The 16,694-nt window shown below is 42.0% G+C and overlaps 1 protein-coding gene across 1 annotated transcript in view; it reads right to left on the bottom strand.

Annotated features, from left to right (window-relative positions):
- LOC103730576 (desmocollin-2) overlaps positions 1–8,996 on the bottom strand; it is a 35,535-nt gene extending 26,539 nt beyond the window's left edge. The window contains exons 1-2 of the mRNA XM_017797087.2: positions 8,569–8,996; positions 483–567 (exon numbers count right to left, since the gene is read on the bottom strand). Of these exons, the coding sequence (XP_017652576.2) occupies positions 483–567; positions 8,569–8,634 (151 nt within the window). The 5' untranslated portion in view covers positions 8,635–8,996. The remainder of the gene's footprint in view (positions 1–482; positions 568–8,568) is intronic.
- Between the last annotated feature and the right edge of the window lie 7,698 nt (positions 8,997–16,694).

The following is a 16,694-nucleotide window of genomic DNA, read 5'->3' on the forward strand; positions in this document are numbered from 1 at the left end:
ACACAATGGCCTGGGTTCAATCTTCAGCACAACTCCAAAAACCAAAACAAAACAGAAGGAAAAAAACCCAAAAGGAAGTAAAACACAACAAAATATAAAAATGTTTTAAGATGAAAATCCAAAGTACCACCTTTAAACTGAAATAGTTTCAACATTCTCAAACACTCAGAAGCATGCTTCCCGTATACCATATCTTCCAAGTAATGTAAATATCAGAAGTTATCTTATTACCAAACTAAACCTTTCAAACTACTTTGAGTAACTTTATTCTTCAATTAAGAATAGTACTCCTTTGTTAGCACACTACGGGTATTAACAGGTACTATGTTAATGATTTAATTGTGATTGTACCATATCAATGACTTAACTCTTAGTCACATTTCACTTACAGTCCTAAAGGTTATAGCAACATTTAACACACATACAAGATTAGGACTTATTACATATTTTAGCTGTTTTTTTGTTTGTTTGTTTGTTTTTACCTCTGCCAATAAATTTCTCAGCATGTAGTTCAGAGGGAACGTGAAGGATCACTTGTTTACAGGCATCACAGGCAAATGTTAAGATCTTTAAATAAAACAAAACAAATTAGTGTCATATATGCAAAACGTCTTTCTAATATGTACATAGTTTATGTGGTTATTTATTAGTTTATATTTTGTTCATTTAAAATATAAAATGAGAAACATATGCTAGAGCAGGAACTCTGAAATACGTGATGCTAAGGGGACGAAACGGCAGACAAAGCCTCTTCCCTCCTTCACAACATGATTTAGACAGAGGGTATCACATTCTTTCTTGGGCTTTGTTTTCTGTTCTGTAACATAAATTTAATACTAACTTCCCTGTCTGACTGGGAGGTCAGGCTGAGGCTCTAGCAGCCACATGTGTGAGGCAATCCTGAAAACTACTAAGAACATAGCACAAGCACAAAACGAGCAAAGAAAAATAAACAACAAATTCACAACGCCAGCAAATTGCTTTGGATACATTTCTAATTGTCCAGGAGCTATGGAGGCAAAGCAATAATCTCCTAAACAAAACCTCAGGACCTTGACCAAGAAGCACTCACTGGCTCCTATGGAGAAGGTTGGAGCGCATGCAGGCATCAGTCCATGTTACACACAAGTCATTTTGACACAGCAATGTCATTTGAAGACACATTTATTTTCTTACCACTAACTGTTAAGGTCATTTTAGAAAACAGTTGACTTAAAAATTTTTTAATTACTTAATAATTTGTGGTAAACCAATTCTAACACAACATGCATTTGAATATATAAATTTAATTCTGTTCTAAAACATGTTTCTGGATATGTCTAAAAGATGAAAATTCCTCTTTCTATAATTTTCCAGAGCACTTGGTCAAAAGAAAGATGTATGAACTCCTTAAGCATAACCTAAAATCAGCTAGATTTGAATGAAAATTTTTTTCCAATCCATCTTAAAGCACATGTAATTATCCGGTTTAAATTATGTAGGCAGGATCAGATAAGGCAGAAAGTACATTTTATTTGCAAAATTCAAATAGATACACCAAAGAGTGAATTTGAATCCAAAGTAAAAGAAGGGCACTTTCCCAGGCCACATAGTTGAAAGCAGGTGTACAGCTTGATGGCTCTAAGGAGGGCAGCTCAAGGGGACTGGCAGAGCACATCACTTATTCATTCAGCTAACGCTTATTTAACACTCAACCAACAGTTAGTCATTCAACCAACACTCAAAGCTAAGGAGGCACTAATCTGAGTCATAGGCTCCAGCAGTTACAAAACAAACTCCTTCCCTCATAGGCTCGCATTGTAGTGAGACAACAAATGAGTATAAAAATGCACAAATGTCCCATCTCACCAAGGCAAAGAGAGAGCACAGTTATGAGAAAAGTAAAGCAGAGAACAACAGTTGGCAAACAGAAGACCAGAGTCTACATGAACTGAGGAAGCAAGATGACTCCGAAACTGAGGAACAATATTACATCTTGGGAAAAAAGTGGAAAGAAAAAGTCCTGGAAGAGGACTATCTTCCGCGTTAGAAAAATAGCAAGCAGGTCAGACACCCTTGAGCACAAAGGGAAGAACGACAGCAGGCAGAATGAAAGGTCAGTCTGAACTGATCATCTAGGATCTAAAAGGCCAACGTAGAAATCGCAGATTTGTTCAGAGTGCAAAGAAAAGCAAAAGGAGCTTTAGAGTTTCAGAGCGGCATAATTTGGTGTTCGCAAATAATCTGGTACTGCTATGTGGCAAATATACAGTAGACAGATAAATGGAAGTCAGTAGACCAGCAAGGGAAGATGTGGTAGGAGACCAAGGCAGGGATGATGGTGACCGGCACTGAAGTCTTCATGGTGGAGAAGGTGCTGAATGGCCCAATTAAGACAATTACCTTTGATAACAGTATTGTCCTAGTTTCTTTTCTGTTGCTGTTGCTAAAACACTGACCAAAACCAACTTGTGGAGAGAAAGGCAGGAAACCAAGGCCAGATCTGGAGGCAGGAGCTGAAGCAGAGACTATGCAGGAAGGCTGCGCACTGGCTTGCTCCCCCTGACTTTCTCAGCTATTTTCTTACACAGCCTAGGGATGGCACCACCCACAGTGGGCTGGGATCTCCTCCCTCAACCAGCAATCAAGAAAATACTCCACAGACACACCCACAGGCCGCTCTGATGGAGGAAGTTCCTCAGTTGAGGTCCCCTCTTCCCACATAATTCACATTTGTGTGAAGTTGACAAAAATTAACCAGCACAAGTATCCTAGGCAACCGTTCATTCAAACCACCCAGTTTTACCAAATGTCTACTATGTAGTAGACACACAGCAGCAAACATGATCTGCATGAAAAATTGAAACCCAGGGTAAGTCATGTTTATAAGCTCAGTAGGAAAGGAAAATGCCATGGCAGAGAAGTACAGGTTGGCATGGGAGAGCAGGGGGGAGCGAGCCTCATCTAGGAGCCAGATGAGGTCACCCGAGGGGTGGCCATGAGTCAGTCATGACAGGAGACAGAGTTTAAACTGCAAACACAAGGAATGACAGAGATGACAGAAACCTGAAGATGAAACTTAGAATGGCACATGTATGGCACAGGAGGAAAAGAATTAAAGTGAATTCAGAGGAGTGAGTTTCTGAGATATTAGCAATCCATGTGGATCCTTTTTCCTAAACATAATCAGAAACTGCTATGGTTTAGGTGTAACAAACCCCAAAAGAATGGTCTCCAGGCAGTAGATCCAATCATTGTAGGTGCCTGGATGGAGAGGGGAGTGGGGCTTGACCTAATCAATGGATATAAGTGGGTTCTTTATTTGATACCACTATTGGGAGGTGGTAGAAAGAAGATGTTGGCTCCCTATTTGAATACTGAGGTCACTGAAAGCAAACCTTTGAATGATGAGTCCAGCCCTGACTCCTTTCTGTATTCCTTTCTGCTTACTAGCAGCCATGAGTAAACAGCTTTCCTCCAAGACAACATTCACCTGCAATGCTTCTGCCTCGATTGAGCTTAAAAGCAGTATAGTCAGTGGACCATGCCGTGAAGTCTCTGAAACTGTGAGCCAGACTAAACCACTGCTTTAACCTGATTCTCCTGGGAATTTCTCACAGCAGTAAGAAAACTGATCAACACAGAAAGCAAAGATTTATCTCAAGCAAATAAATTGCATAAACAGGTTTATATTTGAGTACGGTAAATTTGAGCACTATGGAGAAATACAACAGGAGAAATGTTTTATTTCCATCAAAGACAGGTGAGGTAATTCAAAGAATGGCATGCCAAAACTAATTAGCAATGATAGATGAAATGGTTTTAAACATACTATGATATCAACAATTAACAAAAATAGCAAGAAATAGTAGGAAAAAAAAATGTAGGTAAAGCTGGAACGGAAACAGTCAATGCAGGAAAGGGGAACTCGGAAACCATTTCTGACCCGCCAGGATTTCGCTGTGGTTTCTTGGCCTCAGTAGAGACTGAGTGAAATAAAAACATAGGGCACGCCTACAGTCTCAGGGAAGATACTCTCCATTGCACCTTCATTGTGAGGTGGAGCCACAGCTAATCTGGACTCTGCATGGGTTTGTGACCTACATTCAGATCCCTTGTTTGCTCCAGAAGTCTCTCATATTATAATCACAATGTCAATAGAAGAGTATTGGAAGTAACCCCACTGTGGAGGCTAATCATCACTGGATTTGGAGTCACCATGGAAACACACCTCTGTGTATCTCTGAGGATGCTTCCAGAAAGGTTTAACTGAAGATCCATCCTGAAAGTGGGTGCCACCATCCCAGGAAAAAGGTTCTTAGATTGTATAAGAAGAGAAACGAAGTGAGACCTGAGCACCAACCTTCACTGCTTTCTGCTTCCTGACTGTGTGCTGTGTAACCAGCTGCCTCACACTCTCTACCCTGACTTCCCTACCTGAAGGGACTGTGTCTCAGACTGAGCCAAAATAAACTCTTCCACCCTTAAGCTGTTAAGCTGTTTCTTGTCACTCAATTGGTCACACCAACAAGAAATAACTAATATATCCCCTAAACCTGGAAACAAAGCAGGATTTCTAGGGTCACCACAAGTATTTACATTACATTAAAAGCACCATAGACCAAGCACATGAATTGCAAAGGAAGAAGTTTTTTAAAAAATCTTCATTTGCATTTGCTATGACTTTAGCTGTAAAATTTAAGCAAATCAACCAATAAAATACCATGAGAATTTGTTAAAAAAGTAGAAGTAGCTGCTAAAATATAGCTAGCACAGTCCTCATGTCCACAATAAACCAGTCAGATAATGTAAAAGAAGTCATTTTCCAAAGCTATGTTTGAAAGCCAAGGAGTCAATTTAGTAAGACACCCTCAAGGTTGATTTCAGGAAACTCTAAAATATTTCTGCAAGGCATAAAGGTAGATTTACACATAAAGAAAAAACATATTATCTGGATGGGAAAAGTCAGCAACATACATCCTAAAGTGAGTTACAATTTTTATGATCTCAATAAAAATCTCAACAGAGTATTTCCCGGAGCTAAACAAGCTGGTTCAAAAGGTCATAGAAAAAAATTAAATTAGGAAAATTATGAAAAAAAAGAACAACAAAAGGATGTGCAGACTGTAAAAGATCCCATAAAGTCTAATCGATTAAAACAAGGTTTAGTATCAGAATATGAATAGACAGGTATCAGATACTTGATTTACAAAGGATAAAGGCACCCGTGTTAGTCTGCACGTGATTTGACTACATACAGTTCACATAGGACATGCAACTTTTGTAAATAACAATTTATGAGAGTTTCTACTTACATACATTCCTGCCTATACAGCATGCTGTCAAACTTCTGGGTGTTTGTCAAATATGAAGTGACATTTCAATGCAGTTTGTAATTTACCTTTTTTTAATGAGTGAAGATGACTTTTTTTATATTTTAAGGATTTTTTGTATTACTTTACAGAATTTTGTCATGTCCTTAAACTGGAGTTTTATGTCTTACACTAGCCTTTTAAAATATATATGTACATGTAAATATATATATATATGCAGTTTATTAGTTACCTTTTAGCATAGCCAATGTTGTTTGATTTGGCTTGGGGTTTTTGGTATCTCTCTTTTAACCATGGAAATTGTATGTGTTGTTACAAGCTTGGTTTTCTCAAGTTGAATGAACTGGCTTTGGAAATCTGAGTCAACAGGTGCTCTTCACTGCAAATTTGTAAGAAGCCCATCATGCTGCTTATATAACCTATATGATGTCATTTGCAGTCCAGTAGTTCATATTTGGAGTTCCCCATGGTGTTCTGTATAAAGTATGCATTCAGTTTTATCTTTTGGCAAATTTCTGCCTGGCTCCAGCACCCTCAAAGTCATTCTTACTTAATAACTCTTATGCTACTGATATTTTTAACAATGTGACACATCATCAAGTGTAAAACAGTGTCTAGTGACACACAACCTGTACCAAGAGAATGACACTGGCCAGAAGTCAATGACTTTCATGTTTGTCATCTCCATTTCTGGTAGTCTAGGCTACTGGTATACCTGCCCCACATGGAACATGACACACAGCCAAGCTTATTCATTGTGATATTATTTGTAGTATCAAAAGCAGTGGCAGAAGTGATAGACACAAGAAAATACATCCAGGTGATATCTCTGAAAACATTTATTCATTGAGACAATGAAGTACTTGGTGTTAATAAGGAAAAAGCTTGTAGAAATCTCTGTGAAAAGCAAGGCACACAGGAATACTATATACTGTGCAATTTCTGACACCCAAAGGAAAACATTTGCAGCATAATAAGTGACATGTTAAAGACAATGCTATGTAGAGATGTAGAACCCTGATTTTTAATGATTATGTCTGAAATACCAATAATAAAGATAAAGTGAAAATTTAAGCCATAAAGTAGAAAAAATGGCCTAAGGGAAAAAAAATGTACATTCCAAGCAGCAAGACAGACTTTATGAGTGGAAACAGTGGCCAAAGTTACAGAAGAGGAAACAGAAGGTTGGGGTGAAGGACATGGGAAAAGTGGGGTTTGTTGCTTAGTAGGTATAAAGTTTCTGTTACAAAGGACCAAGCGTCTAGATATCTATTGTACAGCATTGTGCTTCTAGTTAATCAACGTACTCTTAAAAATCTATCAAAAGGATCTCATGATCAATCTTCTTAACCACATACACAAAAGAAAGTGGAGAGAAAAAGAAATTGGGTGGGGAGTCATTCTATGGTCACAAAGATTTTTAAGTTCTGAATTTGGAGAATGAAGACAATCACTGGGAGAAATTTGAGAATAAAGTGTGTCGCTTGGGTTTGCCAAGGCAGAGCTCAGATGGCCTTAGAGAATAAAGTGGATGGCATTCAGGAAGACGAAAACGCCACTGAGGAGGGCAGTGTGGGGTGGGGCAGTACTAGGAAGTGGAAACTCGCAGATGTGGAGTGTCGAGGGATTACTCGAGTGTATGGGAAAGAGGCAAAGTGAAGGGAGCCGCACCCTCTAAAGTCATTCTTAAGTAGACCTCACTTAAAGCCTTTCTGCTTTTCTCACACCCACCTGAGGCTGGTAGGAGTCTTAGCACATGCACAGCTGGAGTCTAGCACTCAGGGAGACTCACACTAAGCTTTCCTGCAAGATGAGGGGGGCATCAGAGCTCTCTCTCTCTCTCTCTCTCTCTCTCTCTCTCTCTCTCTCTCATTGGAGAGGACACTACAAAGTTTGGCTGTGAGTTCTTCAGGGCAATGCAGTGCCTAAGCATGCCTTTTCTCTCAAAGAATAAGGCTGTGGTTTAAAAGGAAATGGCAACTTCATTCATTAGCACTTTGTCATCAGCAAACACCCATTTGTGCCCATTATTTATTCTAGTCTGTTTCATCAACTGCAAAGCGCTAACTTCTGGGTACCTGGCCCTTCCTGTGTTTATGAGTAAACGCCGCCCCCCCCACCCCACCCCCCCCCCCGCCTCGAATTTCGGTCAAGAATTTGAAGTCCATTCATTCCTTGAGAAAACCATTCTAATAATGGCAGTAGCCACAATGCAATTTCGGCAACTAAAAATGCAGGAATCCTTTGTGAAATGGGAGTCCAAGAAAAGGGGAAGAAATCCTAACATTTCAGCCTCTGACTTCAGCATCTCCCAGGTTCCCTGGGTTCCTCCAGGCATCCTTGAGGCCAACTGCAGCCCAATCCTGCAGGCTCAAGGCTAAAGGGCACAAATAAGTATCTCGGTCTTTTGAACCTGGCCCAGTGAAAAGTTTCCTTGTTCAAGGAAACCCAGATAAACTCCAATCCAGGGCTGGCACTTTGATCCCAGACTCCCCAGTGGTCTGCTCCCAGGACTCAGATCAAATTCCTGATCCAGTCTTTCCAGCCTTGGCCGGTGGCTGTCCTGTCCCAAATAAGATCACTTCCGTGGCTCCCACCTCTGGGAAGGGCTGAGGTCATTCTTGTACTTCTAAAAGGGGGAAAGAAGCTAGAGCAAGGGTTGTGGTGGGGGGAAGAGTCCAAACACCTCCAGGGCCTAGAGAGCTCACTCCCAGCGAGCTCACTCCCTAGAGACTTAGGGACCAAGGCCTTTCAGGTTAACAACGGTCACGTCCTACTCGCCCATGTCCAGACTCCAGAAGAACATACAGTCACCGTCCCAAGCCCATCGCGCTCGCCCCTCAGCCCCCGCGAGCCTCTCCCAGCACACAGTCCTCAAGATCAATCCTCCAAAGGCGACAAGTGCCCTTTTTGACCCCAAGGACACTGGCTTGCTGAGCCTTCAGCCCTGAGCGGCCGGCTCCCTGCGCTCCTAGGCCGGTACCGCAGGCACAGGCAGCTGCCGGGTGCACCCCGCTAGCCCAGCGCACCCCGAGGCCACGGTTTTGGCTGGGTGTTCGCGATCCGCCCCCGCCTGGATCTGCGATTACATCTCAGGGCCACCTGCCCTCCCCCGCGGGACCGCGGCGCCCGGTGGCTTCTGCCCACCCTCCCCCACCGCCCCCAGCTGCAGCCTAGCGGCCCCCTCGACCCCAGCTGGACCACCTGGACCGGCCTCCCGGCCCGCCGCGTCCCCTCTCCCGTCCCCGGCGCTCACCCAGAGGGTCAGCAGGAGTGGCCGGCACAGGGCTCGGCTCCCGCAGCTCGCGGGTCCCGCCGCCATGGTCAGGACAAAGGTCGGGGGCCGGGACCGGAGCGTGGACGTGGCGCGGGGCCCGCAGCGCACAGGTGGAGCGCACCGCCGGGCTGCTGCGGGGTCTGCGGCTCCCGCCCGCGTCCCTAGGGGCTTTTCCTGCGGCCGAGGGTGGGGCTCCGGGCAGGTCCAAAAGACAGCGACCGGCCCCTCCCTGCTGTTTTCCTTAAGTCTCCGTGGAACTCCCTCTCGCCGCCACCCTTCCACCTGCGCTAGGTGTTTCTCACCGGCGGACGCCACCTTTATGTCCCATGTCACCCCCGCGCCCCGGTGGCCGCCTGGCAAGATTGGCAGCTGGCCCTGCCCAGCAGAAGCCCTGACTGTACTGAGACTCGCCGCCAGCCCTGGCCCTGGCCCCGCCCAGCGCACTGCCCTCTAGGCCCGCCAAGGTCCCTGGCCTGGGGGCAACTCCGGACCCACAACAACATTCCAAAACTGGACAGGCTGGGTTATTCACAGCAGCCTAAGGCCAACCTGATAAAGAGTGGACACAGGGACGACTCAAAGCAGAAACCCAAGTCCCACAGACAAGTAAATAGGATTCCCATACGCCCTCAGTCTGCGCGGCACACCATCCTGGGGGCGGGCTGTGGGGTTTCCTGGCTTAAAAATTGCCTAGTAGACCATCACTCAATAATTTAAGGGAGCGGGAAAGGGGATGAAAGCCGTGAAAGAAGAAACGAAGGGACAGAAAGAAGGAAGGAAAGAAAAAAGTAGGGAGGGAGGAAGGGATGGAGGGAGCGAAGGGAGTTCAGGGCTACGGGAAAATAGCAAAACCAAAGTTATTAACGAAAATAATCCATTGAGGCCCTAGTTCTTGGCTAAACGTGGGCTACTAATTTTCTCTGAGGCCCTCCGTTTCACAAACCCCACGTTTTGTAACTTTAATCCTGAGCATCTCCTAACTTTTCCAGGCAAGTGGTTTTTCTCTCTGCTGCTGTCAGGACTACAGTTCGTGAAAAGAAGAGGGAGAATTTAAGTTGGGACTCTAAGTGCACTTAATCGGGCTGAATTACAGCAGCACTTAACCAGGAAGATTAAATCCTGAAAGCTGAGTACTCTCAGCTCCTCAGAAAGCACTGGCAGGGCACTGTGACTCAGCCCGCACCTCTTTCAAATGACAGGAGGGGAGGGGAGTCACACCACAAAGGACAGATGTGTCCCTTCCCTGTTGCTGCTTTAAGGATGGTTGCAGGAAACTTCTTGAGAAGCCGGCTACAACTCTCACACCATTTCAATTCTTGAAAATGTTTCTGGCTATGAGCAGACCCAGAATTTATTAATGAGTGTCACATAATTAGGTGTTACATTGTCTTCATAACCATAAAATTAGCACTGAACCTTTGCTAGTCAAATAAACCCATGTCATAAGCCTGAAAGTAGACTTTGTCATGTTTTTGTTTTCTTATCTTTTGATCCTCATTCACGTTCACCCATCGATGATTTTGTAGAGACCTGTCATTTTGTTAATGATGACACCATGGTGTCCAGCTTGAAGCTTTCCAGAAAACACAAAAGCCATCTGGTTTCAGGGTCATAGGCCTAAACAACAGGACATGACCTGGCTTGCCTACCCCTTCAACTTCTAATACCTTAGGGATGGCTCATGGTTTCCTTCACTCCAGAAAGGGATGGGAAAGCAACTTGGTAATTCATCTTCAAGATATCATATAACAGGCTCTTAAAATGACAATTTTCATTAGTTTCATAATGAAAAAAATGCTAAAGGAATTAAATATAAAGTACTTCTAAGTAAGTGCCCAACTTTTGGGGTGTACTTAAATTGAAATTAAAGAGAAATTGGTTCCTCCCAGGAATAAATTTGAAAGATCTGAACCTGTATCTGAAAAAACGGGGAATTATGGTTAGATGTGACTCTTCCTAAGACTGTCTTTTGACCATGAACACAACTGTGCTGACAAAAGCCATCAATCCCTTTACTGTAGCCAAGAGACAAAAGCCAAGAGTGCCTTCCTGTGCATCTTGGGCTGCTTGAGAACGTCACATTTGCTTGAGAACTCTCATTTGTGAAGCAAAATAACCAGCAGCACTGGATGCTGCCTGTGGAAACTCTACATCTAAAATGAAACTCCTGACACTCGTGAGAGATTTCTTGAGAAACATGACTGAAGACAGGGTTTCACTTCATAGATAGCACAGAAAAATAGAACAAGGGGTCCTTAAAGACAGGAACAATGTACAAGTCAAACGCCAGGGGCCAAATCTATGGAGATAGCTTCACAATTTTCTAATTTCAGAAACTAACAGCTGAAGTCAACTGCATCAACAACAACAAAATCCCACTTAGACAGATGTGTACACAGTCAGCTCTCACTGAGAACTGTGATTTGTTGACAATCCCCCAACTTCCAGGGCCTATGGAAGAGAGACCATGTGGGCAAATGTGGTCTTCAGGAGGACTCCATCACTGTGTGGACTGAAGGGCGCTGTCTAGTTCAGTTGCTGCCAAGTGGAAGTAGAGAGGAAAAGGGTCTGCGGGTCACAGCAACCAAGGCACACTTGTTCCCACTCAGATTGTCACAAGGATTTAATGGTGCGTGTGCAGAATGTATCCAGAACCAAGCACGAAACATTCTAAATGCTCCCTAAGCACGGCTACTGTGGACAGCGCACTCCCCCACACTGTACTACCCATCTCTGAACACTTGCAACAACCCCTTCCCAATCTGACCCCTGTGACAGTTCCCACCACCTGCTTTCTAGTACGCCCCAGGAGGTTCTTTGCTTTGCTCTAGAATTCAGTGCTAGAGCTGATTCACTCACCACTCCAAACCCTTCAGCCCCCTTCCCCTCAACAGCCACCCAAGGCCTCCTTTGGCAAGAACGAATTAACTTCATAAAGCTAAGATAAGATGGCATGGTTTGTGTGCGTTTTGAAAATGTGCACCAGGTCTTAAAAAGGAATTCTTTCCAGTGCCAGAAAACTTTTTCATATTTTCCACTAAATAAGCTCTTTCTGTTCTAGTGCTATACGTACTTACTTGGAGCTTGCTTTACAAAATTGGCATCGACGAAATAGTGTGAGTGTGGGGCTCATATTTGGCATTCATGAAACCCTTGTTTGAATCATGTATGTGTGTGTGTGTCTATGTGTGTCTGTGTTTGTGTGTATCTGTGTGTGTGCTTGTATGTTTGGGTCTGTGTGTGTATATGTGTGTGTTTGTATGTCTGAGTCTGTGTATGTCTGTATATGTGAATGTATATGTCTATGTGTGTCTGTCTAAATGTGTCTCTGTGTGTATCAGTGTGTGTCTATGTGTGTATATGTGTGTCTGTGGATGTATACTAGTGAAGTCAAGTTCCATTACTTTTCAAAGTATATTTCTGAAATCATAAGTTAAGCATGAAATCAAGCGTAATCACTTATTATAGTTCTTCTCATTCTGTAGATCTCAAAAGGAATCACACTACTGAGCAGACTCAGAGACAATTGTGGTGAACACAGCAGGAGCCAGTTCACAGCAACTGGTCTGTGTTTAATAGATGCCATTGATATATTGCCATATTCCCTTACTAAGAGTCTATAAAAGGATGTGTCCTTAAGATGACAGCATTTCCATTCATCTGTTTTAGGTACTAACTAATCTATTAGGGATTTGCTGTCCCCTAGGCTTGGTTCTAGGTGCCGCCAGTAATGGCCAGTGGGCAGGAAGGACACTTGTCCAATGGAGGCACCAGCAAATTGGGAAGTAACTGAACAGGGCAAAAACTATCCTCCGCTTTATATCTATATCATGTTGGCTTCTTTTAGAAAGGAAAGACAAATCACAAATGAAATTCAAAGTGGATGATAAACAGAGTTCTACAAAGATAAAAGATTGTCAATATAAGGGGCACTTTATTATTGTTTGAATCTGAAATGTCTCTCCCAAGTCATATTTTGTGTTCCTTTGGGATAGAACTACTTTGGCAGGCTGTGGAACCTTTAGGAACGAAGACCTAGTTGGCCAAAGTAGGTCACTGGGGGCAACCTTTGCAGGTTATATCCTCTGGGCCCTTGGTCTCTGTTCCTGTTCCACAGGATGTGAGGTGTCTCTACCACACACTCTGACTTCTATGAACTGGCCTTCCTGGGGTCATGGTAGATCAAGGCCACCTTGAAACCACAAGCCAATTTCTGCTATAAATTATTTTCTTCAAGTATTTTGATCACAGCAGACAAAAGCACCTAACATACTCTTTGCGGACTATTAAATATTACTCTCATATAGACCCCAACATAAGAAATTTGCTGTTTGGGAAGGTAACATACTTTGGAGCACTGAGATCTTGGCTTGTTTGAAATGTGTCCTAGATTTCTTTCCTTGTCTGTGCCTGCTCTTGTAGCCTGACTAGGCTGTTTCTTGTTCTGAGTTTAGTTTTTATCACTGCATCTCTAAGTATTGCTGCACATGGATGTCTGTGTTTCTTCAGACCCTTGCACTCATGTGGCTCCTGTAAGTGCTGTGTTCTTTCCTTCACCAGAAGTCCCCTCCTATGCTCTGGCCTGCCTAACTTCCATCCACCCTACAAATATTGACTTTTATTTATCCCCTACCAGATCAAATCTATTTCATTAAGCCCCTGACACTAGTTCAGAACAGTTGTCACCAATACCATGATAAAGTTGTTGGAGTAAGTTGTTGATTAATATTTCTTTCTCACCAGAAATTACATTTCTTTTAAAAAATATTTTATTCATTGTCTTTTTTTTTTAATTTGTATGAGTATAGTGCCAGCATGTATGTTAGTGCACCCACGTCACACAATGCCAGAGGAGGTCAGAAGAGAGCATTGAATTTCCCTGGAACTAGAATTATAGATTGTTATTAGCCACCACGTGGGTGTTGGTATTCAAATCCAGGTCCTCTGCAAGAGCAGCCAGTGCTCTTAACCACTGAGCTAACTCCCCAACCCCCAGAAATTACAGTTCTTGATTGTAATGGTTTGTTTCTCTTGGGTCACCATTATCTCTCCCACACTATCACAGTTCCCACACCCAGTAGACTTTTGAGTATTTGTGGAATGAACAAGATGAGTAATGAATAACAAATATGTGACACGTTTTGCTCATTTTTTTTTTTTTTGCAAGTAGTTACTTTGTCTAGCCTCCATGTGTATTGGCATACTAGAATTATGTGTTGAGTCACATTTGGGAGAATGGGAGTTCCTAATCCTTCTCAAATACTTTGAATATATGTGTTTGATAAGGATGTAAGATGAACCTACCAAGAATGCCCATCATTGTTTCTTAAAACAATAGACAAATACGCTAATCAATTTTAACTTAGAATTCAAGAATGAGCATATAAACGGGAACCTATATCTTAAAAAAAATAGTAGCAGACACTGACGGTTAAACTTTATGTGATCTAGAATCAATTAAGAGACATACCTCTGGGGCTGGATAGATGGCTCAGTGGTTGAGAGCACTGACTGCTCTTGCAGAGGTCCAGAGTTCAATTCCCAGCACCCACATGGTGGCTAACAACTGTTCATAACTCCAGTTCCAGGGGACCCAACACCTTCTTTTGACCTCTGTGGGCATTGCATCATGTGGGTGCACTTACACACATGTAGGCAATATACTCATATAAATAATAAATACATTTTTTTTAAAAAAAGAGACACACACATAGGCAATACAATCATACAAATAATAAATAAAAATTTTTTTAAAAAAGAGACACATGTCTATGTGGTTCTGTTGGAGAGAGTCCGTGAAGGATTAACAGAGGGGAGAAGACCCTCCCCCAGAGTGACAAGCACCTTCAGGGGCATCCAGTTGTAAGGGTCTGAGAGAAAAGCAGCGCTCCTTGCCTGCCTGGTATGTGTGTCCATCTTTCTCCTGTTGCTGCTGTTACCTCCCTCCTCTGACATCAGATCCCAGCGTCCTCAGCTGTCCAATGTGGTCTGAAGCCCAGCAACTCACCAAGAACCTTCAAGCCCTTCCGCACCAGGTTGGGACTACTGACGCTTCTAGCCCAGATACAGACAGCCGTTGTCCCGCTACCCAGACCTTATTGCATAAATCACTCTGGTAAATTCTCTTCTGCATTACGCATGCATTCTGTCAGTTCTTTTCCTCAAGAGAATCTTACCTAATGCAGACACTATGAAGCAAAGGAGAAATCATTGAGTGGCCACATTGAGGAAACAGACTCACTATTAGACAAAAATAAAACTGGGTCCTTACTCAAACCCACGTACAAAGTGGCCTCTGAGTTTGTTAGTCTGTACTGTGGTGGAAAATACGTGAAGTTAATGGAAAACAATTGTAGGGGAACAACTATACAGCCCAGGAAGTAGAAAAGGATTTTCAAGATAAAATCTAAACAACATATATCATAAAGAAATCTTTATTTAATGATTTATTTATGTTTTTTATACAAGGGTTTTGATTGCTGATATATTGTTGTGTGTGCAGTACCCAAAAAGGCCTGAAGAGGGTGACAGAGTCACCATGTAGATGCTAGGAACCAAACCCAGGTCCTCTGGAAGAATAACAAGTGCTCTTAATCCCTGAGGCACCTCTCCAGCCCAGATAAATCTTGAAAAGATACATTTGGCTTCATTTATTCAAGCTTTCTGTTTAATAAAGTATACCCTGAACAAGGTCAGTGACAGATGTTAGCTTGGGAGAAGACATTTTGTTGTGACTAAAACAGAGAAGCAAAAAGTACTGAGCATATACCAAGAACTTCAGCATGACAAGAAGGATGCAACAGAGCCTCGACAGACAAATGGACAAGAGTATGACCAAGCATCTTAAAACAGAGGAATCGCAAAGACAAACAAAAATGTGTTTCAGGAAATGGGAGAATGGTATGATAAAATAATAAATTATTCTTTGAAACCTGTTAAGCACAAATGAAGAGGCTAGATGAGAGCAAAGGAAGACAGGATATGAATAATCTAAGAAGTCTGCTAACATCACAAAGCTAATCCAGTATTCAGGAAAGTCGTCTAACATGGCTGTTTTATCCTCAGGCCAACAAGTCTTCTCTGACTTGTGTGACCCCCAAGAAATTCTCATTGACTTCTATAAAGGGTTGTTTGTTGGAAAGGAGCTAGGAAAAATGTGAGTTCCCATCTTTGAGGAGCAAATAGATAAACCATTGTCACTGGTGCACCCTGGCATCTCTCTACCAAGTTGGAATAACAGGCTCTACATGACAGTATAAATAATCCTTAAAATCATAGAACCCAGTAAAATAACTGAAATAGAATATTTCTGAATTCTGTATAAATGTAAGTAGACAAGAAAAAGTTTGCATAAAACAATAACATGTTTTTATACAAACAGAAAGACACATTCTAGACACATCCAACACATTTCTTGTATGGGTAGAGGGAGGTATCAGGGTGAGAAACACAGCTGCACTGGGTGGGGTGACAAAGAGGGAAAGTTAGTGTCTTCTAGTATATTTGAATCTTATGCATTTCAAGAGGTAGCAAAGCAAAGGTTGAGCAGGATGGTGCTTATGTACATGCGCAGATGTACATATATATTATTAGTATATACATGTGCATATATAGTATGTACATGTGCAGATGTACATATATATTAAGTGTTAGTATTAGTGTCTTCTAGTATATTTGAATCTTATGCATTTCAAGAGGTAGCAAAGCAAAGGTTGAGCAGGATGGTGCTTATGTACATGCGCAGATGTACATATATATTATTAGTATATACATGTGCATATATAGTATGTACATGTGCAGATGTACATACATATTAAGTATTAGTATATACATGTGCATATATAGTATGTACATGTGCAGATGTACATATATTTTAAGTATTAGTATATACATGTATATATAGTATATACATGTGCAGATGTACATATATATTATTAGTATATACATGTGCATATATAGTATGTACATGTGCAGATGTACATATATATTAAGTGTTAGTATGTACATGTATATATAGTATGTACTTGTGCAGATGTACATATATATTAAGTGTTAGTATATACATGTGTGTATATAGTATATACATGTGCAGATATACATATATA

Source organism: Nannospalax galili, unplaced genomic scaffold (assembly GCF_000622305.1).
Source record: "Nannospalax galili isolate Female #2095 unplaced genomic scaffold, S.galili_v1.0 scaffold252, whole genome shotgun sequence".
Lineage (NCBI taxonomy): Eukaryota > Metazoa > Chordata > Mammalia > Rodentia > Spalacidae > Nannospalax > Nannospalax galili.